The 23,900-nt window shown below is 49.3% G+C and overlaps 2 protein-coding genes across 2 annotated transcripts in view; both read right to left on the bottom strand.

Moving 5' to 3' along the window:
- The window catches only part of LOC115382194 (NLR family CARD domain-containing protein 3-like), a gene marked incomplete at its 3' end in the record, with an annotated part of 1,416,821 nt that overhangs the window by 1,337,133 nt on the left and 55,788 nt on the right, over positions 1–23,900 (bottom strand).
- LOC115381319 (NLR family CARD domain-containing protein 3-like) overlaps positions 9,789–23,900 on the bottom strand; it is a 77,425-nt gene continuing 63,313 nt past the window's right edge. Inside the window, exons 9-10 of the mRNA XM_030082598.1 lie at positions 14,507–14,553; positions 9,789–10,399 (exon numbers count right to left, since the gene is read on the bottom strand). Of these exons, the coding sequence (XP_029938458.1) occupies positions 9,789–10,399; positions 14,507–14,553 (658 nt within the window). The remainder of the gene's footprint in view (positions 10,400–14,506; positions 14,554–23,900) is intronic.

A 23,900-nucleotide genomic window follows, 5' to 3' on the forward strand; every position in this document is an offset into this window, starting at 1 on the left:
CTTTTTCCTGTGTGAAATAAAAGAGATGAGTTGACCCCTGAAATATGTCTTGGATGTCTCCCAGAGAATGCCTCTACTTGTCTCAGGTAAATCATTCAATTCAAAGAATACGGTGATCTGAGACTGCAAAAATAATCTGTATTCCTCCTCAGCTAATAGAGTAGAATTGAATCTCCATTTTTTACAAGGATTACATGTGGTCAGCAAGTCAACATCGAGGAGAAGTAGGAGCGTGGTCTGAAATAACAATGCTATGATAATCTGAGCCAAGTATTTTGGAAAGCAGTCTAGTATCCATAAGAAAAAAATCTATATGTGTATAAGTTCGGTGGACCTGCGAAAAGAAAGAAAATGCCCTAGCCTGAGGGAACGTATACCTCCGTGGATCAGTCAGTCCAAGCAGCTGTGTAAAAGTTAAGAATGTCTTGGCTGATTTGGATAAAGGGGCAGCCTTGGTTGATGATCTGTCGAGTAGTGGGTCCTGTACGAAGTTAAAGTCACCACCCATAATTATCTGGTGGTTCTCCAGGTCCGGAAAGGAGGTGAATAATTTGTTCACAAATGGCTGCCATCCAATTCGGCCCGTAGACACAGACTAATAAAACAGGAACACCTTGAGGGACCAGAGACCATTACATATCTGCCGTTGGGGTCTGAGACCAAGTTTACAGCTACAAAGGGAATACTTTTACGGATCATAATAGCCGTACCTCTAGCTGTACCATTAAATGTGGAATGAAACACCTGTCCAACCCACTTTTTCTTGAGTCTCACCACGCCCCTGTTACGCAGGTGGGTTTCTTGAATAAAGAATATATCACCCTTAAGCTGCTGTAAATGAACCATGACCCTTCCGAGTTTGGCAGCCTTCACCAAACCCTTCACATTCCATGAAACAAATCTTACTTTGCCACTCGAGTCAGTCATGTCTCACACTAAGGAACCAGAAGGTTGCAGGAGGCAGGAAATAATGTGAAAATCCAGGCCCAGGAAGACAGAACAGAATCCACGTCTGCAGGAGGATAGAGGAGAGACAAAAAAAAAAAAAAAAAACCCACGCACACAACACACACACCCATACAGTGGCCTGACTTCCCCATATATGAAAACTAAATTGAGTGCTCATAGCACAAAGGTGTTACCCGAAACACCCTTAAAACTTCCTTATGTCCAACACCCTGAATCCCGGATAAAAAAAAAAAAAGACACATTAGTATTGGTCATGAAAACTAAAGCAACAGCTGAACCAGCAGAGTGCAGTCTATTTAACTGAGGACGTCACCAAGTTCAAGTAGAGGAAAACTAGAAATTTTCAATATAGATGACATTGGCTGGGGAACAAACACCGTACCATAACTGTTACAAAGTTAACCCAAAAAAGTTGCATTATGTAGGATGGCCACAGTCATTATAAGAAAAGGAAAAAAAAAATATACATATACATTATATATATATAATTATATATATATATATATATATATATATATATATATATATATATACATATATATATACATATACCCAAAGGAGGATACCCTGAGGTCAGGTCAGTAAGGGGCTTAACGATACTCGAGTAGTTTTTAATGAATCGTCTGTAGTATCCTGAAAAGCCTAGAACGAGCGAAGCTGTTTGCAGATCTCGAGGCACAGGCCATGTACTTAGGGCTTTCACTTTTCAGGATCCGTCTCAACCCCTTTACTGGACACATGTGACCAAGGTACCTCATGGAAGTTTGAAAAAAACTTACACTTTTTGGAGAAAGTTTTAGTCCATACTCCTTAAGGCGATTGAGAACTTTCATTAAGCGGGCCTCATGCTCTTCAGGCATCTTGGAGAATACAATGATGTCATCAAGAAACACAATCACCTCGTGGAGATTCAAATCGCCCATACATTTTTCCCAGAGGTGTTGGAATGTACTGGGGGGCGTTCGTAATGCCTTGGGCATTCTGTTGAATTCCCAAAAGCCGATGGGACAGACAAATGCTGTTTTGGGTTTGTCCAGCTCCTCGACCTCAATTTGGTAGTACCCCGACTTTAAATCGAGAACGGAGAACCACTGTGAACCTGTCAGAGTGGAAAAGGTTTCCTCCAAGTTTGGGAGGGCGTAAGCATCTTTTACAGTTTGCATGTTCAGCTTTCTGTAGTCGATGCATAAGCGGACTTCACCATTTTTTTTTTTTTTTTTTTTTTTTCCCTTGTCCTGTTCGGCAGCTGGGGCGTGCAATATTGTATGATTGTAGCCTTTTACTATCCGAACAGATTTTAATGTTAGCAGCAGGACGAGACTGAGTCTCCTCCTGCTGCTGCCTTTATTTAAAGTTGGCATCCGGCATGGCTGCCGGACAGGACCGGGACGGAAATGCTCAGAGAGCAGGAACAGAAAGAGAGAAAGATAAAGAGAGGGAGAACGGGGGGGGGGGGGGGGGCACAACCTATGTACAAAGTCACAATACAAAACAGTGTTGTCGACGCACCACACGCAACTAAGAACAATCCCAAACCCCCAATCTAGACAACACTAAAACAGAGCCGACAACCAACACAGAAAATTACAGAACCATACATACATTTTTTTTTTTTTCCCCGAACCATATTAGTGAACAGACCAGGCCACAAAATAAAAGGAGGTGTCGGGGAGGAAGGAAATGCAAGGACACCACAAACCTTTTTTTTTTTTTTTGAATATAGCTAGTAGTAACTAGTAGTAAACTCGGGGCGTGCATCAGAGAGGTCTGCTACAGATCACCATTATTCTAACCACCACAAGAAGACAAGGTAACCCAGTATGTGAAGAGTGGTTAAAGATCAACGTGATCATGTGAATATGATGGTGACACTGATGGTGATAGTCAGGGCCGGCCCGGGCTTCAGAGGCGCCCTAGGCGAGCCCGAGACGAGCGCCCCTTGGGAGCGTGTTTTTCAAGCGGTCCCGACATTTGTTGAGCAGGGGGGGGGGTGCGCTGAGGAGCGGTGCCGAACAATACCGATCAGTGCCGGCAGCGCCGAGGACAAGGAGCGCAGTGCGTCAGACCGCTGCACAGCGGGGCACACGGAACACAGAGCGTCGTGGCGCCCCTTGTACAACCACGGCGTCCCCCTCGGGATGTGGCGCCCTAGGCGGCCGCCATGTTCGCCTATGCCTAGAGCCGGCCCTGGTGATAGTGATCATGCATATATGGCCTCTGACCTCTGAGAAGGCCAGAAGCAGGCCAGAGAGGCCCTCAGAGCCCAGACAGCCGGCGGACATCACAGAGCCCGGATCCAATGCCGCCCCCCCAGGCAGACGCCCACGCTCCAGTCCAGAAACGGGGCAGAGGAAAGCCCCGGCCGGGGACCCCAGCAGTCCCGGGGCCCGGGCCCCGCGGAGCCACGACCGGCAGGAGCCGGTCCACCCGGGCGCCGGACGCCCGGGGCGGGCAGGGCCGAGAGGCCCAAGGCCCAAGAGCCCAGGAGCAACCCCCACCCAGGCGGAGGGCTATGACCCACCCGGGAGAACCAGCCCCACACGGTGGCTACCCACCCCAGGCCAGTACCCCCCCCCAGCGCTCCGGCCACGCACCCCGAGATCCAGGGCATCACCCCCCCCATTGCCCTCCCTCCCCCTCCCCCCCCCCGTCTCGTGAGTGTTGATGGAGTATATGTTGTTTGCGATTAAAACTTGAGGGTCAGTAACCACACCGTGCCGCGAGTGAGGCCAAACGAGCAGTCTCATCTACCTGAACAGCCCCACCCCCGACACAGCGCGCCAAGACCCCCCGACGTGTGTGTTTGTATGCATTTGGTCGTGTTAGATGACTAAGTGCAATTAAGACTGAGAGGCGAGCCACTGAAGCGTGCAGTGATTGGGGCCACTTAGATGGCCCCTCCACCACACCCAACTTGATAAGCCCGCCTCCCAAAGCCCTCCGTTGTGTGTGCATGAGAGCGGGGGGGAGAGGGGGGTCCGGGGATGCCGCAGCACCCCCGTCACCCAAGAGCCCCCGATGAAGGACAGGGCCAGGAGCGCCACCCCCCACCCCCCAGGACCAGGGCGGACAGCGACCATGGCCAGAGAGCCACCGACCCAAGAAGCACACACCCATCATGCATCAGGAGGAGTGAAGGTGAGGACAGACAGGGGGCAGCAGAAGGATCCAGACCCAGGGCCCACCGCCCCCAGGCCCACCGGGGCCACCTCCCACAGAACACCGCACTCTCTCATACATAGCTCCAATCACCACACATATACACCCACACGTACAGACATACATACATACTTACAGATACACACCCTCACACACATACATACCCCGCTCACAGATACATACCCACCCACACATACACACTTACACATACATAGTCACACACATACACATACATATCCAGATACACACCACACCACTCACATACACTTCACCATTTTTCTTCCGCACGACCACAATGGGCGAAGGAAATGAAGAGGTGGACTCTCTGATCACGCCGGCTTGTTGGAGTTCCTTGAGATGCTTACAGACCACTCCAGGTCATTTGGGTGTATGGGACGTGCTCTGTGTTCGAATGGTGTTCATCTGACAGCTTGATTGTGTGCTTCACTTGATCGGTTTTTCGAAGTCAATATCATTTTCTGCAAATACTTCAGGCATTTGGTTTTAGTTTTTCTTGTAAGCGTTCCTTCCACTCAGCACTGATGGGAGGAGAATCAAAGTTGAACCTCATGTTGGATTTTTGTCCTGTTTTGGTTTGGAGTTCTCACTGATGGTTCCTAAGAAATGACTCTCTGATATACATTGATTTCTCCAATGACACACTTTTGAGGGACATCATGTTCAGATTCATTGGTAAGTACTACCGGGACCAGGTAAGGTGAATGTTTCAGGTAAGTTACAGAGAAGGTTTTACTAGGATACCACCAGTAAGGTTGACATGAGTGGGTGCTCTAGTAAAACTGACTTTTCACTGTTACCAGCAGCAACTGCTACAGCACCATCTAAAACAACTATTTGGCCTGCCGGGACCAACTGGGGCTCTCTGGTGTGCATTGTCACTAGGCCCAGGCTACTTTCTCTTGACTGTTTGTGCCGCATCTCAAGAACTTTCAGCACTGCCTTATAGCAAAGTGGCCTAGCTGTTAGCAGTTCTGAACCTGCATCACAGTACAGCTCGTAAAGTACATCTAATGTGTTTGTCCCTATTAGCACCAAGGACTGGGAAGTTGCTCGCACATCGGGGATCACTAAGGCAAGTGTAGGTACTTCACCTTCAACTCCAAGAAACTTTGGGAAAGGTGACATTCATTTCAATGTAACCTAAATAAGGGTACACATCGACCATTGGCTCCCTCAACTTCCAATAACTCATGAAGCGGCTTAATCTCCTGATTAGACAAATGTTGACGGTCGTAGGACTCAGGGACTGTGGTCACCTGGGAACCTGTGTCCAATAACAACTCACAGTTTGTCCATCAACTTTCACTTGTGCCGTACTTTTTGTACCAATCAAAACCACTTGGAAGGCTTAAAGGTGTCTGTTCTGGAGTGTGACTTTAGGTTTGCCTTCTTCTTAAAGGAGTGTGACTTTAGATTTGCCTTCTTCTTAAATGATCGTTTTTGGTTTGACTTGTTGGGACGGGTCAATTCCACATTAGCCTCAATTTGTCCCACATCAGAGGCCGACTTAGTTTAACGAGGATGGGTCATTCTGGCTGTCCCATTATTTGTCTTTTCACTCTTAGTTCTTTTCGTTTTGCAGCTACAAGAGCAGGATTTGATTGGACTCACAAGTAGCTACTATATGTCTGTCCTCCCCACAGTGGAAACAATACCAGGGCTTGGGCCTTGCACTGGGACGACTGGATGGGGGTAAGTGTTCGGTCTTAGCATGATCAGGTCTTTTAAATTTCAGCTGTCTTTGTGTGGTCTTTCTTAGGTGTGTCTTGTTTCTTTTGTTTTCTTAAACTGCAGCTCGCTGGCTTTTTAGTCAGCAACTTGTTCTTTCAGCTCCCTTACACTGTTAGACTCACCTTCAGCAGCATTTACATGTCTTTCAATGGCTGTTTGTCTGTGAGGCGACTGCTCTTGGTTTTGTGGCGCTTAAATGTTTTTTCATCCATGCACTTTTAACCTCTTGTCTGTTTTCTGCAGTACGGAGGAGAAGCAGAAGCTCTGCATAAGGAGGTGCATCCTTTGTTCTTTAGCTCCAACTGTAGTTCATTCAGCAGGCCTTCATCCCAACAGACCTCTTTTGAACTGTTTTAGGAAGCTGTTGTTCATTTCATGGGACTTAAGACCACCTCTACGTACCGTGAGATTGAGCGCCACCTGCAGACGATGAAGTTATGCAGACGGTTTTTTCTCCATGGTCCTGCAGGGTGTTCATGAAACGCACAAGAAGTTCCTCACCGTCTTCAACGGTTCCAAAAGCCGAGTCCAAAAGCTTAAGATAGTCAGCAGAGGTAGATTCAGGTCCAAGGGGACAAATGACATCTGAAGCAGGAGCAAGGAGACTTTCAAGGATTTGCGAGTTTTTTCCAACTCCGACAGGGAAGGATCTTCCAGCATCAGGTCGACATGAGAGCGCCATGTTTCAAAGTCTGCTTCATTGTAGGGTCTTGGTGTCTTGCCAGAAAAAGCTCTGATTCTTAAGGTGGAGTGGCCATGTGAAGATGTTTCAGTGTTTTTAAACAACATGCTCCACTACTATTCTCTGGAATTCTGGTGGGTTCAATCAGTTGGGCTCAGTTGTGAGGTCATGCTGGATTTTATGGGGCTTTGCAAGGTGATTCTGAGGAGCCTTAGGAGAGTGAGAAATTTCACTGAGGTGTGGAGGTGAAACTCTACTTTGAGTGGGCTCTACCACAGGTGTTTGGTTAGTGGGGCTGGTTTCAGCTTCACTTGTGGGGGCTGTGTTCAGCAATGTCAACATTTTCAATAGGTTTTGCCTATTGTTGATAAACACTCCCCGCAAACTTCTTCATAGTCTTCCCCACTTACCACACTGCGCAAAAAGACGTTGAATCAACGTCTATTTCAGGTCATTTTTGGACGTCCCAGCAGGGGTCGTCCAAAGGTGCAGAACCTTACGCCAGATGATGTCTTTTTTTTACATAATTTCGACATCAGGTATCGACATCACCAGGACCTCCAGACAAGGGCCAAAAAAAGTGGGGAAAATATAAATTAAGTTGACCATAATCTAACCACTGAGTTTGCAGTCCGAGCTTCCATCTTGTTCTTTAAGTCATTCAGCATTTCATTGCAGCCTGGTGACACACGAGATTCAAACTCACGACTTACTGTCCCGCGAATCCTCAGCCTTACGTGTTGCGCTGTTAGTTTATTGAGTGAATATCTGTAAACGGGAGGGTGACCACCAGTTTGAAGAAATTATTTATCCTGAACTACAGTGCAATACACATGAAACAAAGTGGGGCTTTAAAAAATGTTTTGTGTTTCCTCCGAAGTTCACAATTTGATGAAATTACGTACTAAATTTTAACGCTTGGGCGGCTCTTTTTATTAGACATAATTCTATCTTTAGGAGACAATGAAAACAAACAGACTCAAAGAAAAAGAAATACAAGGCGGGGTTAACATTTCACATAAACACTTTTCCAATGGTAAACTATTATTATTTATACTGCCTTACTATGCATAAAGTCCCACTGTAGAAGGTGACATGCTTGCCAAGGTTATTTTCCTATTACTTCATTGAATCAATCACCAGCAGATGCTAACTCCAAATGCATAAAGAAGCATCCAACCTGCTGACAAGCCAAAATTCACAGGTACAGGAAACTACGATCACAATCCAATTCTTTTAAACAGATTTTATTGCATAAACTTCACAGTACTCAAAATACCGGACCGGTGACGAATCGTAGCGAACTCTTCCTCCATCCGCTGTCCCAGCATGCTATGTGCTGATCGCCCTCAAAAGGGACTGAGACCGGCCGGTCCACGGTGGCTCCAGACTACCGTCGGTCCAACAAACAGGAATCAGGGTTCCCCGACAACTGCTGGACCAGCGATCAAGGGAAAAACACTTAATTAGCCCGACAGCAGCGTCTCCAGCTCCGTGGCTTAGCGGTAAAGTGTAGCATCTGACACACCTCCACTTCCGGGTTCACTCAGTCAAGTTAATGTACACTATGGCAGCCATATAAGTGAACACAGACACAGAACTTCCTGTCTGTCCGCCCTTCAAAATAAAACAAAAATAAAATACATCAAAACCCATTTCATACATAATACGTCATCTCATCTCGTTCAGATGGTAAACATTTTTAATCAAGGAACATAAAGTTTCCCCGACTTTCGAATGTTCAATCGCATGTTGGGTCCTAATTTAGACGTCCAGATCTTGAACGTCATCTAGACGTCGAAATTGGGTAATAATGAGACGTCCAAATACCTCACCTATTTTGGACGTCCAAAATAGGTCTATAATTGGTCTTGGACGGAAGGACGCAATATGGACATGATCTGGACGTCCATACGACGTCCAATGTTTAAGGGCTAGCTTGGCTAAATTCTTCAGGTTGCTAAGGTAAGTGTCAGTAACACTGCCCCCTACAGCTTGGGTGTACAAGTCAGTTAGACCTTGAATGCGGTAAGTAAGATCAGGATTATCAGCGGATGGAAAGAGGTGAGGCAAAGTGGGTGCTAAGTTTCTCAACAGATACACCAGATTCAAACCTCTACACATGACTACCGTGGAAGTCGGATGAGTCATCATCAACGAGAAGTATCCTACAGATAGTACCATGTTGTTCTAAAACTCAAAAACTTCTTTGTCTTGCTTTACATCTGTAACATCACTTACAATACGCATTTGGCCACTTTCAGCCTATACCTCAACAAAATCCATTCTGTCAGTAGAAGAACTGTTCAGTCAGAGGTCAGTAAAGTTCAAATGCTGTTACACCACGCTCAAGGCTCCTGGCTGGGCTCGCCCATGCTTTTGTAGCACATATGTGTACCTTGTATATTTATGTTGAGCAGTTCAGCTGCCTCAGAAAAATGAAAATATGAAGGGACTGTTAGCCAGACAGAAGCTCTAATTCGGCTGGGAGCCTAGGGTGAGTAAAGCATGGAGACACACACAGGAGTGCAAGTGAGGAACCTTACTTGCAGAATAATTTGAATGAAAAAATGTATATTTACAAAATACAAAAGCGCGCAATAAAATAAAAGAAAATACCAATAATGAATAAACCAAAATGAGTCAGTCTTGTTAGTCTTTCAGTGTCTTTGTCTCTCAGTCTTTCAGTGTTTGTTCAATGCCAGTTGTGTCTACCAGGATCATTCTGGATTTGGCTCGCCATCAAGTGTAGAGAATCGATCCTCTTCTGGAATCCACGAATCTGCAATCCAGTGAATTACACAAATCCAAAAAACCTGACCTGTTGGATAGGTCACAAGAACAGCTTACTTTTTGTCTATAATTACTATAGCTCTGAAACTGTTTTAAAAAGAATTGAAATATCTCAAATGGATCCAATTTCTTATTCCTATAGAGTAAAATGTATTTAATTTACCCAACATAGCTCTTTAGTGCATATTAATAGACACTAGGTTCACAAGTACGCAGAAATACACAAAATAAAGATTACAGTACATGTGAATGCACTTACAGTTACAGTAATTGATTTACAAGGGGCTTGAACAGCAGAGCTCCACCATGGAGCTAACAGAAGATAACATATGCTAACAGCAATACACACATACAACTACACAAAAGAAACTTACCATTTGCAGCCTTGTGTTTTCATTGCTAGCATTGCTTTATTGCTTCTTTTGCTAGCAGATTACCATAATGTCAGCATTGTGACATCGTGTTCTGACAGGCTCCTCCTCCTCCCTGCTGTCAGAGACAGAGACGTCCTTCCTACAGAGGACACAGACTCACTGAAGAACCCAGACCTCCAGAGGGTAAATCCAGCATATAGAGGTTGAGTGAATGTGGTGTTGAAGGTGTAGAGGTGGATCAGAGAGTCAGAGGAGACTCTGAAGAAGGACAGAGAGCCAGCAGGACAGTCCACATACACTGCTACTCTACCAGAGGGGGGGGAGAGGAGGAGTGTTTCTCTCTTATTGTGCCAGACAGAGTAACGTGTGTCATCGCACCACAGACTCCAGGAGTGATGATTCATTCCAAACCTACACTCCCAACTGTCTCCTTTCCTTCTGATTCCTCTGTAACTCACTGATATAGAAACCTCTCCGCTCCACTCGACCTCCCAGTAACATCGACCACTCAGATCATTTCTACACAGCAGCTGATAAGTCCAGTCATCAAATCTGTGAGGATGATGAGGATACGGCTGCTCTTCCTCCACATGTGTCACCTTCCTGTTGTTGTTGGACAGTTTGAGCTTTCTGTGCATTGAGTTTTCATCCAGTTGAAGTTGAGAGAAATCTGATGGAGAGAAAAAGAGTTCAGTCCTGATGTGACACATGTGATGGATTTGTTGTTTGTGGACTTCCTGACATGTTGTTGATGGAGAGAAAGGTTTTTTTTTTTTTTTTCCCCCTTGTCCTGTTCGGCAGCTGGGGCGTGCAATATTGTATGATTGTAGCCTTTACTATCCGACAGATTTTAATGTTAGCAGCAGGACGAGACTGAGTCTCCTCCTGCTTGCTGCCTTTATTTAAAGCTGGCATCCGGCATGGCTGAGGACAGGACCGGACGGAAATGCTCAGAGAGCAGGGACACAAAGAGAGAAAGATAAAGAAGGGAGAACGGGGGGGGGGGCACAACCTATGTACAAGTCACAATACAAAACAGTGTTGTCCGACGCACCCACACGCAACCAAGAACAATCCCAACCCCCATCTAGACAACACCAAAACAGAGCCGACACCAACACAGAAAATTACAGAACCATACATACATTTTTTTTTTTTTTTTTTTTTTTTTTTCCCCCGAAACCATATTAGTGAACAGACCAGGCCACAAAAATAAAAGGAGGTGTAGGGGAGGAAGGAAATGCAAGGACACCACAAACCCTTTTTTTTTTTTTTTTTTTGAATAAGCTAGTCGTAACAAGTAGTAAACTCGGGCGTGCGTCAAGAGAGGTCTGCTACAGATCACCATGAGTCTAACCACCACAAGAAGACAAGGTAACCGAGTATGTGAAGAGTGATTAAAGTCAATGTGATCATGTGAATATGATGGTGACAGTGATGGGATAGTGATCATGCATATATGACCTCTGACCGCCAGAGAGGCCCTCAGAGCCCAGACAGCCGGCGGACATCACAGAGCCCGGATCCAAGCCGCCACCCCCCAGGCAGACGCCCACGGCTCCGGTCCAGAAACGGGGCAGAGGAAAGCCCGGCCGGGGACCCCCCCCGGGGGGCAGTCCCGGGGGCCCGGGCCCCGCGGAGCCACGACCGTCAGGAGCCGGTCCACCCCGGGCGTCGGACGCCCGGGGCGGGCAGGCCGAGAGCCCGAGGCCCAAGAGCCCAGGAGCCAACCCCCCACCCCAGGCGGAGGGCCATGGACCCACCCGGGAGAACCAGCCCACACGGGCGGCTACCCACCCCAGGCCAGTACACCCCCCAGCGCTCCAGCCACGCACCCCGAGATCCAGGGCATCACCCCCCCCCACCCACCCCCACCCAAGACCCCACCCGGAACCCACCCCCCCGTCCACCGCCGGCCCACCCCTCCCACCCCCGTCCTCTCCCGCCTCACTCCCCCCCGCCCCAACCCAACACTCATACCCACTCACTCATACTGACACACACACATGCACACACGCACACACAAAACCACTCATCCCTAAACCAACGCACACACACACTCACATTCAACACACTCACACACTCTCCAGCACACGCTAACAAGCACGCACGCACACACACACACACACACACACACACACACACACAACACACACAGTCCATCCTACCCCAAACACACTCACATTCCCGCGTCATCCCAACTGTCACATCCTGTGGGAGACACCCCCGGAAGGCAAGGGAACACCGAACCCCACATCCAGGACCCCCCACCACCCACAACTGCCACCCCACGCCCCCACCCCACCGCCGCAGACAAGGTATGCACCCCCAGAGCCAGCAGCCCCCCAAACCACAGCCGCTCCAAACCCCCGGCCTGTGGGAAAACAACAGCCCCCCCCGCCCCACCCCCCACCAGAAGGAATACGGAAAGGGGGTGCAGAAGACCCCATTGCCCTCCCTCCCCCACCTCCGTCTCGTGAGTGTTGATGGAGTATATGTTGTTTGCGATTAAAAATTGAGGGTCAGTAACCACACCGTGCCGCGAGTGAGGCCAAACGAGCAGTCCCATCTACCTGAACAGCCCCCCCCCCCCCCCCCGACACAGCGCGCCAAGACCCCCCGACGTGTGTGTTTGTATGTATTTGGTCGTGTTAGATGACTAAGTGCAATTAAGACTGAGAGGCGAGCCACTGAAGCGTGCAGTGATTGGGGCCACTTAGATGGCCCCCTCCACCACACCCAACTTGATAAGCCCGCCTCCCAAAGCCCTACGTGTGTGTGCATGAGAGCGGGGGGAGAGGGGGGGTCCGGGGATGCCGCAGCACCCCCGTCACCCAGGAGCCCCCCGATGAAGGACAGGGCCAGGAGCGCCCCCCCCCCCCCCCAGGACCAGGGCAGACAGCGACCACGGCCAGAGAGCCACCGACCCAAGAAGCACACACCCATCATGCATCAGGAGGAGTGAAGGTGAGGACAGACAGGGGGCAGCAGAAGGACCCAGACCCAGGGCCCACCGCCCCCAGGCCCACCGGGCCCCCCCCCCCCCCCACAGGGCACCGCACTCTCTCATACATAGCTCCTATCGCCCACACATATACACACACGTACAGACATACATACATACTTACAGATACACACCCACACACAGATACATACCCCGCTCACAGATACATACCCACACACACATACACACTTACAGATACATAGTCACACACATACACATACATATCCAGATACACACCCACACACTCACATACACATACATAAATACCCACACATACAAAAACATATATACATACTCACACATACACACCCACACACATATACACATACACGTACACGCACCTTCCTCAACCCCCTAACCCCCACAGCCCACCACCCCCCTATCTACCTCCCCATCCACCCCGCCCCGTCCCCCACCACCCACCCACCTCCCCCGCCACCCCCACCCATCCACCCCACCCCCCTGTCCCCCACCACCACAACCACCCACCCCCAATGCCCTGAATTCCGGGGCAGCAACCAGACACCAGGGCGTGCACCGACCCAGGCCGCGGCAGCACGCCCGAGCCGACCGGCCCCCCCCAGCCAGGTCGACCCCTCACCCTCACGGAAGGGGAGAGCCCCCAGGCACCAGGGCCAGGGCCCCCAGCCACACCCCGCCCCAGGACACCCCGGCCGCCCGGACATGAACCGGCACCCACAGACCCCGGCCCCCCGGGGCCCCCGCCCCACCTGCCGCCAGACAGCCCCAACAAACCGGCGGCCCCCCCACCCCCAATCCAACCAAACACGAAGACAGCCCCCAGCGAAGCAGCCCAGATCCCGACCCCAAGACAGTGCAACCACCTGCCGCCATCAGGCCCCCCCCCACCAACCACCGACCCTCAAAGAGGAGAGGCCCCCCCCCCACCAACCACCGACCCTCAAAGAGGAGAGGCCCCCCCCACCAACAACCGACCCTCAAAGAGGAGAGGCCCTCATCTTCCCCTGACATTAAGTGATGGAGCTGATCACAGGGGACCAGAGGGAACCAGATTCAGCTGATTGATCCTCTGAACAGACAGACATTGTCTCCAAGCTGATATGATCTAATAGAAGATTCTTAAACTGCCTGTTACTCAGATTATTTCTGGATTTCCAATTTACAAGGATAGTTTTCTTTGCGATGCACAAGATGGTGAGAACCATGTAGACAGAGTTTATCGACATGGTAATTTCACCCAGGTCCCCTAAAAGGCACAGTGTGGGAGTTGCAGGGATATTGCATGTGAACCATGTTGACAGGTCTTCACACACCTGAAGCCAGAACCTCTGCACTGGTGAGCAGGACCACAAGGCATGGAGGTAGTTGTCAGTCATGTTATCATTGCAATGTGAACAGATATCAGATTGTGATAGACCCATCTGGAACATCCTTCGTCCTGTGTAATGAATTCTATGCAGAATTTTGCATTGTATTAGTTGTATATTTGAATTCTTTGTCATTTTGAAAGTATTTAAACATATTTGTGACCATGCATTTTGGTCAAAGTTGTTAGATAAGTCAGCCTCCCATTTAAGGTCGGAAGGAAGATTTCATCTTCTACCTTTGATAATATTTTATATATCTTTGATAGCAACTTTGGGGAAGTGAGGTTTAAGAATTCTTCGACCCCGAGAGGTGGAGAGAAAGTTTGATGAGGACACTTTTTGTCAGGCTTCTCTTGTCAGGAATGTTTGAATGAATCCAAAGCTTTGATTGAAAGACAAACGGACAGTGATGAGTCCAACTTACACTTCCTCAGACCAGGTTTGAGCCACTGCTGTCCACCATGGTCCACCCTGCAGGAAGAGAGGGGGGGGTGTTGGAATGAGAGAGAAATTAGAGAGATTGTCCCTGGTAGTAGATAAACTCGACATCGACAGCCAGCTTTACCGGGACACCTCCACGACACCCTGGCTCTTCTGAGGAAGCTAAGTACTGAGAAAACACATACACAACTCACCATTAAACACCCTTACCAGGATAAATATACTGGTTTCTATATACAAGCTTGCTTATTTGTAAACTTATTTATACAAATCTGGTAATTAAGTTAAATGCAGTGCACTTTCGAGAGTTTCAGTTTCGGCCAACCTTTTGCTGTGGGTAAGTCGCTTTTCTGTTTTCTCAGGCATTAATTCATTACTTCATGCAAATACTGCTGATTTGATGCAGGAAGCTACTCAGTATTGTCGCTCAGATGACTGTTGAACAGAGTGTTAGAAGGAATAGTAGCTTTAGTTTCTTTTTGTGCTCGTTTTTGGGTCAGTTTGTTGGAGTTAATGATATTGGCCTGCCGCCGCTGGCTCTAAACATGGCCGCTGCATCTTTTAACACGGAGCTTTTCCTTTCTAGTTCAAGCGGAAACAGATGCCGTTGCCATTTTTCAATGCTTCTGTTTGCTGTCCCATGTTTGCAGGTATGTTAAGTTTGAGCTTTTTATATGTCAATTGTCTCTATTTGTCTGTTTAGTGTTCAGAGAAAGTTATTGCACTTTTGCAGCACGTGTATTGTGCTGAGTTTTCACCACTAGATGGCACTATTGGTTTGTTTTTGGTCCCACTATGTTAAAGTGCTGTTACTTTGACGATGTTGTATTTATTTTGGACATATACCATTTTACTTATGTCTGCAAAGTATGTAATTATTTTAGAAATGTTTTATTTTACCATTTGTGTATTTTATATGTAAATTCACTTTGTATTTAGCCACTATGCGATCACACACACAGTTTCGGCCAATCTTTTGCTGTGGTTCAAGCGGAAAACAGATGCCGTTGCCATTTTTCAATGCTTCTTTTTGCTGTCCCATGTTTGCAGTTTGCAGAATAAATCACACCAAGAGCATCGTCAGTCCAGCTTCCTGTTCTCTTTATCACAAACAACCGACCACCATAGGAGAGGTTACATTACTCCACATTAACACTTGGCTGAAAGCTTAATTGATAGTTTTAGAAGATTGATCTAACCAGTAAGAGGCCCTGAGGGCAGGAATTGCTGTTCTCGTGTGCGACCTACGATCACAGTTCATGCCCATACAGTATGAGGAGATCATACTAAAGATACCAGATGTCGTCAGTATGTGACAGCATATTGGGATAGATATGTTCATATATCTGTCATTATCACGGTAACTGAATTGCAAATCTATGCTAATTGTAGCTTTTACTCAAAAAGCCATGGTAGCTGTTTAGCTAGCTGTTAGCGTTTACCAAGATGACAAACCTACATAAGTAAGTAAAGTTTTTTTTTATCAAAGCATTTATATTATTCGAGAAATATGGGTAACAGGATTGCTTTAGGTAAAGTGAGACATTCACATTAGGCTATCAATCTTATAAAAAAATGAAAATAAAAAGAGAGGACACACCTTTGCTCTACCCATGCTGTTGGAAGACTGATGATGTCACCTCTGGTCTGTCATGTGACTCACACATTTCTTCTTCTTCTACCATGCTAAAAGGTTTAAGGTAACGGGATTGCTTGCAAGTTAGGGGACACAGGTTTCTTGCATAATAATACTTATTTAAAATATTATGTTGATTAACAAATATGTTTCCACATCTACAAGAGACATCTATGAACAAAACAATACAGAAGAAAGTAGATTTAAATGCCATCTTAACAGTTTTAACTGGAGTTCAATTTGGTCACCAAGGGCGGGGGACAAGAGAAAAAAAAGCATTTTAGGGGGTACTCCAAATTTATTTGGTATTTTTAGGAATATTTTCAAACTATTATTTCTCCCATTTTGTTCAGATTTGGTCTCAGGACAAGTAAATCTTACACAACAACTGCGTGACTCTGTATTTTGTAAATGGATTATAGGAAATTTCGGGGGGGGGGGGCTTAAAATGTCCTCTAATGTGATAATGACCCAGATATGTTTTTCAATCTTCATTACGTTTGCTTCTCTCCCTGTTACAATTATATCAACATTTAAAGGTATATACAAGGATAAAAGTAGATATAAAACTGAAAAAAACCCTCTCACATGGTATACACCTTGGTTTGCTATTAATCCCACGGCAGGAATGCTGCCCCCTGCACCTCTCAATCTCCTCCTCCTTCTCTTACTCTCCACCTCGATGTCCCTCACCCACTCACTCCCTCCCCTCACACTCACCCCTCAGGGCACTATACTCAGTGTTGTCACAGATTACTTGAAAAGGTAATCCAATCACTGATTACTGATTACTCATCAAAAAGGTAATCTAGTTACTTTACTGATTACTTCAGTATCAAAGTAACTAACTACTTTTTACCAATTTCCTCCCTTTGCGGACTCAACATAAGAATGACAACTGGTTGCTTAAATCATACTTTATTGAAAGTACACGAACTTGAAACATGAGCATGTTTTGTTGTTTCTGTTTCATTGACTTTACGATACAGAAACTGGTGTAAAACACGCTACACCTGCAGGCTGGTCTGACACCATGAAACTGTAACTGTTTCGTACAATAAGCTTTATGAGCGAGGCCGATCGCAGAAACTGTAAACCGTCGAGCAGGCAGGACGGTCTGGCGCATGCGCGTTTTTCAAAAAGCGAGTAACAGACGTTTGACTTCGTCTTTTCGAGAAAATCCTGTATTACACCTTTGTTCTCCCCCCTAGAACTGCCACCTTAACGTGGTGGGGGAGTTTGAGAGCCCGCATGATCCCAGGAGCTGTGTTGCCGGGGGGCTTTATGCCCCCTAGTAGGGTCTCCCATGGCAAACATGGCAACATAATTAAGAGATCACCCAATTCTGTTTCACTTGGGCAAATACAGAAATAAGAAGTAAAATTTCGACAAAAAACCGAGAATCAATGGTTTATATTTTATTTTATTCTAAAATGTATGCCCCCGAGTAGGGTCTCCCATGGCAAACAGGTCCTGGGTGATGGGCCAGACTGAGAGCAGTTCAAAACCCCCTATGAGTAGAAAAAGAACAAAGGTCGTTACGTCGCCCGGTATGGCGCAGCCGGGGCCCCACCCTGGAGCCAGGCCTGGGGTTGGGGCTCATAAGCGAGCGCCTGGTGGCCGGGTCTTTGCCCACGGGGCCCGGCCGGGCTCAGCCCGAAGGGACGACCTGGTGGGCCCTGACCTCCGGTGGGCTCACCACCCACCGAGGGAACCGTAGGGCCGGGTGCAGTGTGGATTGGGTGGCAGCCGACGGCAGGGTGCCCGGCGACCCGATCCCCGGACACAGAGACTGGCTCTAGGGACATGGAATGTCCCCTCGTTGGCGGGGAAGGAGCCCGAGCTTGTGAGGGAGGTTGAGAGGTACCGGCTAGATATAGTCGGGCTCACCTCCACACAGCCTGGGCTCTGGAACCCAACCTCTTGAGAAGAGCTGGACTCTCCACTTTTCTGGCGTTGCCCGTGGTGAGAGGCGGCGGGCTGGTGTGGGTTTGCTTATAGCCCCACAGCTCAGCCACCATGTGTTGGAGTTCACCCCAGTGAACGAGAGGGTCGCATCCCTGCGCCTTCGGGTCGGGGGATAGGTGCCTCACTGTTGTCTCGGCTTACGGGCCGAACAGCAGTGCAGAGTACCCGGCCTTCAAACAGGTCCCTGGGTGATGGGCCAGACTGAGAGCAGTTCAAAACCCCCTATGAGTAGAAAAAGAACAAAGGTCGTTACGTCGCCCGGTATGGCGCAGCGGGGCCCAACCCTGGAGCCAGGCCTGGGGTTGGGGCTCATAAGCGAGCGCCTGGTGCCGGGTCTTTGCCCACGGGGCCCGGCCGGGCTCAGCCCGAAGGGACGACCTGGTGGGCCTGACCTCCGGTGGGCTCACCACCCACCGAGGGAACCGTAGGGGCCGGGTGCAGTGTGGATTGGGTGGCAGCCGACGGCAGGGTGCCCGGCGACCCCGATCCCCGGACACAAGAGACTGGCTCTAGGGACATGGAATGTCCCCTCGTTGGCGGGGAAGGAGCCCGAGCTTGTGAGGGAGGTTGAGAGGGTACCGGCTAGATATAGTCGGGCTCACCTCCACACAGCCTGGGCTCTGGAACCAACCTCTGAGAAGAGCTGGACTCTCCACTTTTCTGGCGTTGCCCGTGGTGAGAGGCGGCGGGCTGGTGTGGGTTTGCTTATAGCCCCACAGCTCAGCCGCCATGTGTTGGAGTTCACCCCAGTGAACGAGAGGGTCGCATCCCTGCGCCTTCGGGTCGGGGATAGGTGCCTCACTGTTGTCTCGGCTTACGGGCCAAACAGCAGTGCAGAGTACCCGGCCTTCAAACAGGTCCTGGGTGATGGGCCAGACTGAGAGCAGTTCAAAACCCCCTATGAGTAGAAAAAGAACAAAGGTCGTTACGTCGCCCGGTATGGCGCAGCCGGGGCCCCACCCTGGAGCCAGGCCTGGGGTTGGGGCTCATAAGCGAGCGCCTGGTGGCCGGGTCTTTGCCCACGGGGCCCGGCCGGGCTCAGCCCGAAGGGACGACCTGGTGGGCCTGACCTCCGGTGGGCTCACCACCCACCGAGGGAACCGTAGGGGCCGGGTGCAGTGTGGATTGGGTGGCAGCCGACGGCAGGGTGCCCGGCGACCCGATCCCCGGACACAGAGACTGGCTCTAGGGACATGGAATGTCCCCTCGTTGGCGGGGAAGGAGCCCGAGCTGTGAGGGAGGTTGAGAGGTACCGGCTAGATATAGTCGGGCTCACCTCCACACAGCCTGGGCTCTGGAACCCAACCTCTTGAGAGAGCTGGACTCTCCACTTTTCTGGCGTTGCCCGTGGTGAGAGGCGGCGGGCTGGTGTGGGTTTGCTTATAGCCCCACAGCTCAGCCGCCATGTGTTGGAGTTCACCCCAGTGAACGAGAGGGTCGCATCCCTGCGCCTTCGGGTCGGGGATAGGTGCCTCACTGTTGTCTCGGCTTACGGGCCGAACAGCAGTGCAGAGTACCCGGCCTTCTTGGAGTCCCTGGGAGGGGTGCTGGACAGTGCTCCGACTGGGGACTCCATTGTTCTACTGGGGGACTTCAACGCCCACGTGGGCAGCGACAGTGAGACCTGGAAGGTGGTGATTGGATCGCACGGCCTCCCCGATCTGAACCCGAGTGGTGTTCTGTTATTGGACTTCTGTGCTAGTCACAGTTTGTCCATAACGAACACCATGTTCAAGCACAGGGGGGTCCATAAGACCACCTGGCACCAGGACACCCTAGGTCGGAGGTCGATGATCGACTTTGTTGTCGTGTCATCTGACCTCCGGTCGCGTGTCTTGGACACTCGGGTGAAGAGAGGGGCAGAGCTGTCGACCGATCACCACCTGGTGGTGAGTTGGATTCGCTGGCGGAGGAGGAAACCGGACAGACTTGGCAGACCCAAACGTGTTGTGAGGGTCTGCTGGGAACGTCTGGCGGAACCCTCTGTCAGCATGGCTTTCAACTCCCACCTCCGGGAGAGCTTCTCTCATGTCCCGAGGGAGGCTGGGGACATTGAGTCTGAGTGGACCATGTTCTCCACCTCCATTGTCGAAGCAGCTGCCCGAGCTGTGGTCGTAAGGTCTCCGGTGCCTGTCGTGGCGGCAACCCCCGAACCCGGTGGTGGACACCGGAAGTAAGGGCTGCCGTCAAGCTGAAGAAGGAGTCCTATCGAGCCTTGCTGGCTCATGGGACTCCAGAAGCAGCTGACGGGTACCGGCAGGCCAAGCGAACTGCAGCCCGAGCAGTTGTGGAGGCAAAAACTAGGGTCTGGGAGGAGTTCGGGGAGGGCCATGGAAGTGGACTATCGGTCGGCCTCGAAGAAATTCTGGCAAACCGTCCGGCGCCTCAGGAGGGGAAAGCAGGTCTCCGCCAACACTGTTTACAGTGGAGGTGGGGAGCTGCTGACCTCAACTGGGGATATTGTTGGACGGTGGAAGGAAATACTTTGAGGACCTCCTCAATCCCGTTGCCACGTCTTCCGTGGAGGAAGCAGAGGCTGAGGTCTCAGAGGTGGACTCGTCCATCACCCAAGCTGAAGTCACTGAGGTGGTTGGCAAGCTCCTCGGTGGCAAGGCACCGGGGGTGGACGAGATTCGGCCTGAGTACCTTAAGTCTCTGGATGTGCAGGGACTGTCTTGGTTGACACGTCTCTGCAACATCGCGTGGCGGTCGGGGACGGTGCCTCTGGATTGGCAGTACGGGGTGGTGGTCCCCCTGTTTAAAAAGGGGGACCGGAGGGTGTGCTCCAACTATAGGGGGATTACACTCCTCAGCCTCCCCGGGAAAGTCTATTCCAGGGTACTGGAGAGGAGGATCCGACCGATAGTCGAACCTCGGATCCAGGAGGAACAATGCGGTTTTTGTCCTGGTCGTGGAACAGTGGACCAGCTCTATACCCTCCATAGGGTGCTCGAGGGTTCGTGGGAGTTTGCCCAACCAGTCCTGGATTTGGAGAAGGCATTCGACCGTGTCCCTCGTGGTGTCTTGTGGGGGGTGCTCCGGGAATATGGAGTCCGGGGCCCCTTGTTCAGAGCCGTCCGGTCTTTGTATGACCGGAGTAGGAGTCTGGTCCGCATTGCCAGCAGTAAGTCGGACCTGTTCCCAGTGCATGTTGGACTCCGGCAGGGCTGCCTTTGTCACCGGTTCTGTTCATAATCTTCATGGACAGAATTTCTAGGTGCAGCCAGGGGCCGGAGGGGGGCCGGTTCGGGGACCACAGGATTTCATCTCTGCTTTTTGCAGATGATGTTGTCCTGTTGGCCTTCCCCGAACCGGACCTACAGCATGCACTGGGGCGGTTCGCAGCCGAGTGTGAAGCGGCAGGGATGAGGATCAGCACCTCCAAATCCGAGGCCATGGTCCTCGACCGGAGGAAGGTGGCTTGCCCCCTCCAGGTTGGTGGAGAGACCCTAGCCCAAGTGGAGGAGGTTTAAGTATCTTGGGGAGAGAGATAGATAGGATATTATATGTCAAACGAAAGATTTATGGCCCCAATAAACCCCTCCCCTTGCCATTTGTCCACCATTTGTCCAGCGTATGTCCAGTGCGCATTTGTTCCCCCCCCCCCCCCCCCCCCCCCCCCCCCCCCCCCCCCCCCCCCAAACTTCCTTCCGTCGGAGGTCTTTTGAAGTTTTACGACGGGTTAGGTGTTGACACATCTGAAGGGGTGAGAAGGAGTCAGACAGTCGGTTAGAGGGGGGTGAATTTATATTGTACCCGGAGATGGCGGAGAAACGTGTCATGAAGAGGTTATATTACAAGCCGAGTCATCCTGGTAGTTTCGGTGGGGTAGAGCGGCTTCATAAAGCGGTTCAAGATGAGACGGGAAAGAAGTCAGGGTGGAAGATGTGAAAGACTTTTTATCATCTCAAGACACCTATACTCTGCATAAACCGGCTAGGGTACATTTTCCAAGGAACAGAGTTTTTGTTACAAGACCTCTCAAACAATTTCAGGCAGACCTTTGCGATATGCGCGCGTTAACGGATGAAAATGATGGGTATAGTTATTTACTCACGGTCATCGATGTGTTTTCCAAATTAGCGTACGTGCGAGCTTGAGAAAGAAGACCGCGGCTGAGGTGGTGTCTGCCTTTGAATCCGTCTTTCGCGAGAGCCAGACACCTGAAAAACTACAGACTGATGCAGGAAGAGAATTTTTCAACAAAAGTTTCAAGATTCTGATGAGGAAACACAACATCATGCATTTTGCCACAGCCAGTGATCTAAAAGCCTCCGTGGTTGAAAGATTTAACCGAACGTTAAAGACCAGAATGTGGAGATATTTCACTGCTAAGAACACTAGACGGTACGTGGAAGTCCTGCCAGACTTAGTAAAAAGCTATAATAACACTTACCACAGCAGTATAAAAATGCGTCCGGTTGATGTGACTAAGGAAAATACCCGCCATGTGTTTCACAATTTGTACGGTACGCCTACACCACCAGAGAAGAGAAAACAAAAAAAGTAAAGGTAGGATTTAAGGTGGGCGATGTTGTCAGAATATCCAAGTTGCGAGGGGTCTTTGATAAAAAATACGAACAGAGTTTCACGGACGAGGTTTTTACGGTGTCAGAATGCATCCCGCGTACTCCGATGGTATTTAAACTCAAAGACTATGACGGGGAAGTGATTGAAGGTTCATTCTATGAGCAGGAGCTTCAGAAAGTGGATATGGCTGGAGACAGGACATATCACGTAGAAGAATTCTGAATAAACGTACCGTGAGAGGGGAAAAGCAGGTCTTGGTGCGGTGGAAAAACTGGCCTGAAAATTCAACAGCTGGGTGAAGGCCGCAGATTTAAAAGATATATAAAAACCTCAACCGCTTACACAGACCATCATTCCATCATGTACGGTTCGAGGGATAAGGGGTTTTACATCACTCTACCTCCAACGCAAGCCTGGAAGTTTTCAAAGATAATAAGAGTGACAGTTTCCGTGTAGATTTAGCACAGCACATTGACTTAATAGGAGAATGGGAGGTCGCTTTAACAGAGATTTCCTATCCACACACATGGTATAACGTACCTCATGAGAAGGCTTACTTTGACTGGAGGCGGAAGCTCGAGAACCTGGGACAGAGAGCAAAGTTTCTCGTCATTATTTCAGGGAGGACATTTCAACAGCGTACACCCATTAAAGCTGGAGCTGGAAGCCCAATTTAAAAAAGTCTATGCGATATTGTTCCCGTATGTAATCACAACCTAAAGAAATTTGATTTCCTGGCAAGTGGTAAAATCCATGTATGTTTCTACCCACCTCTGGCGTACATGATCGGACTCAAAGCCGGAGAATGGTTCAATTTTGAGGAGAAGACAGCTCCCTATCCTGTAGATTTAAGGGCTGGTTTTTATCATCTTTACTGTTACAGCGATGTGGTTCGCCCGCAGTTGGTAGGGATGTTTACGCCCCGCTTTTGAGAAGCGTTGAGATCCAGGTACATTCGGAGAGTTTGTCACACAGCGCTTCAACCCCGCCTATTATTTACCTGTGGCCAAGCAGATATTGAAAATATCGAGGTCCAGATAAAACGGATCAGAACAAACCAGCAAACTTCAGCTTTGGTAAATCTATTGTTACGCTTCACTTCAGACCCATAACCTGAAAAAAACCAGTCTATATAACTCTTCAACCCGCAAAGATATCGCCTCAGTACCAGACATCCTACGAGGGGTAACTGTTCGTTGTGAGGTGTTGCTCCGATTTTTTTTTTCTGTGATACAGTTTTATA

This window comes from Salarias fasciatus, chromosome 23, assembly GCF_902148845.1.
Source record: "Salarias fasciatus chromosome 23, fSalaFa1.1, whole genome shotgun sequence".
NCBI lineage: Eukaryota > Metazoa > Chordata > Actinopteri > Blenniiformes > Blenniidae > Salarias > Salarias fasciatus.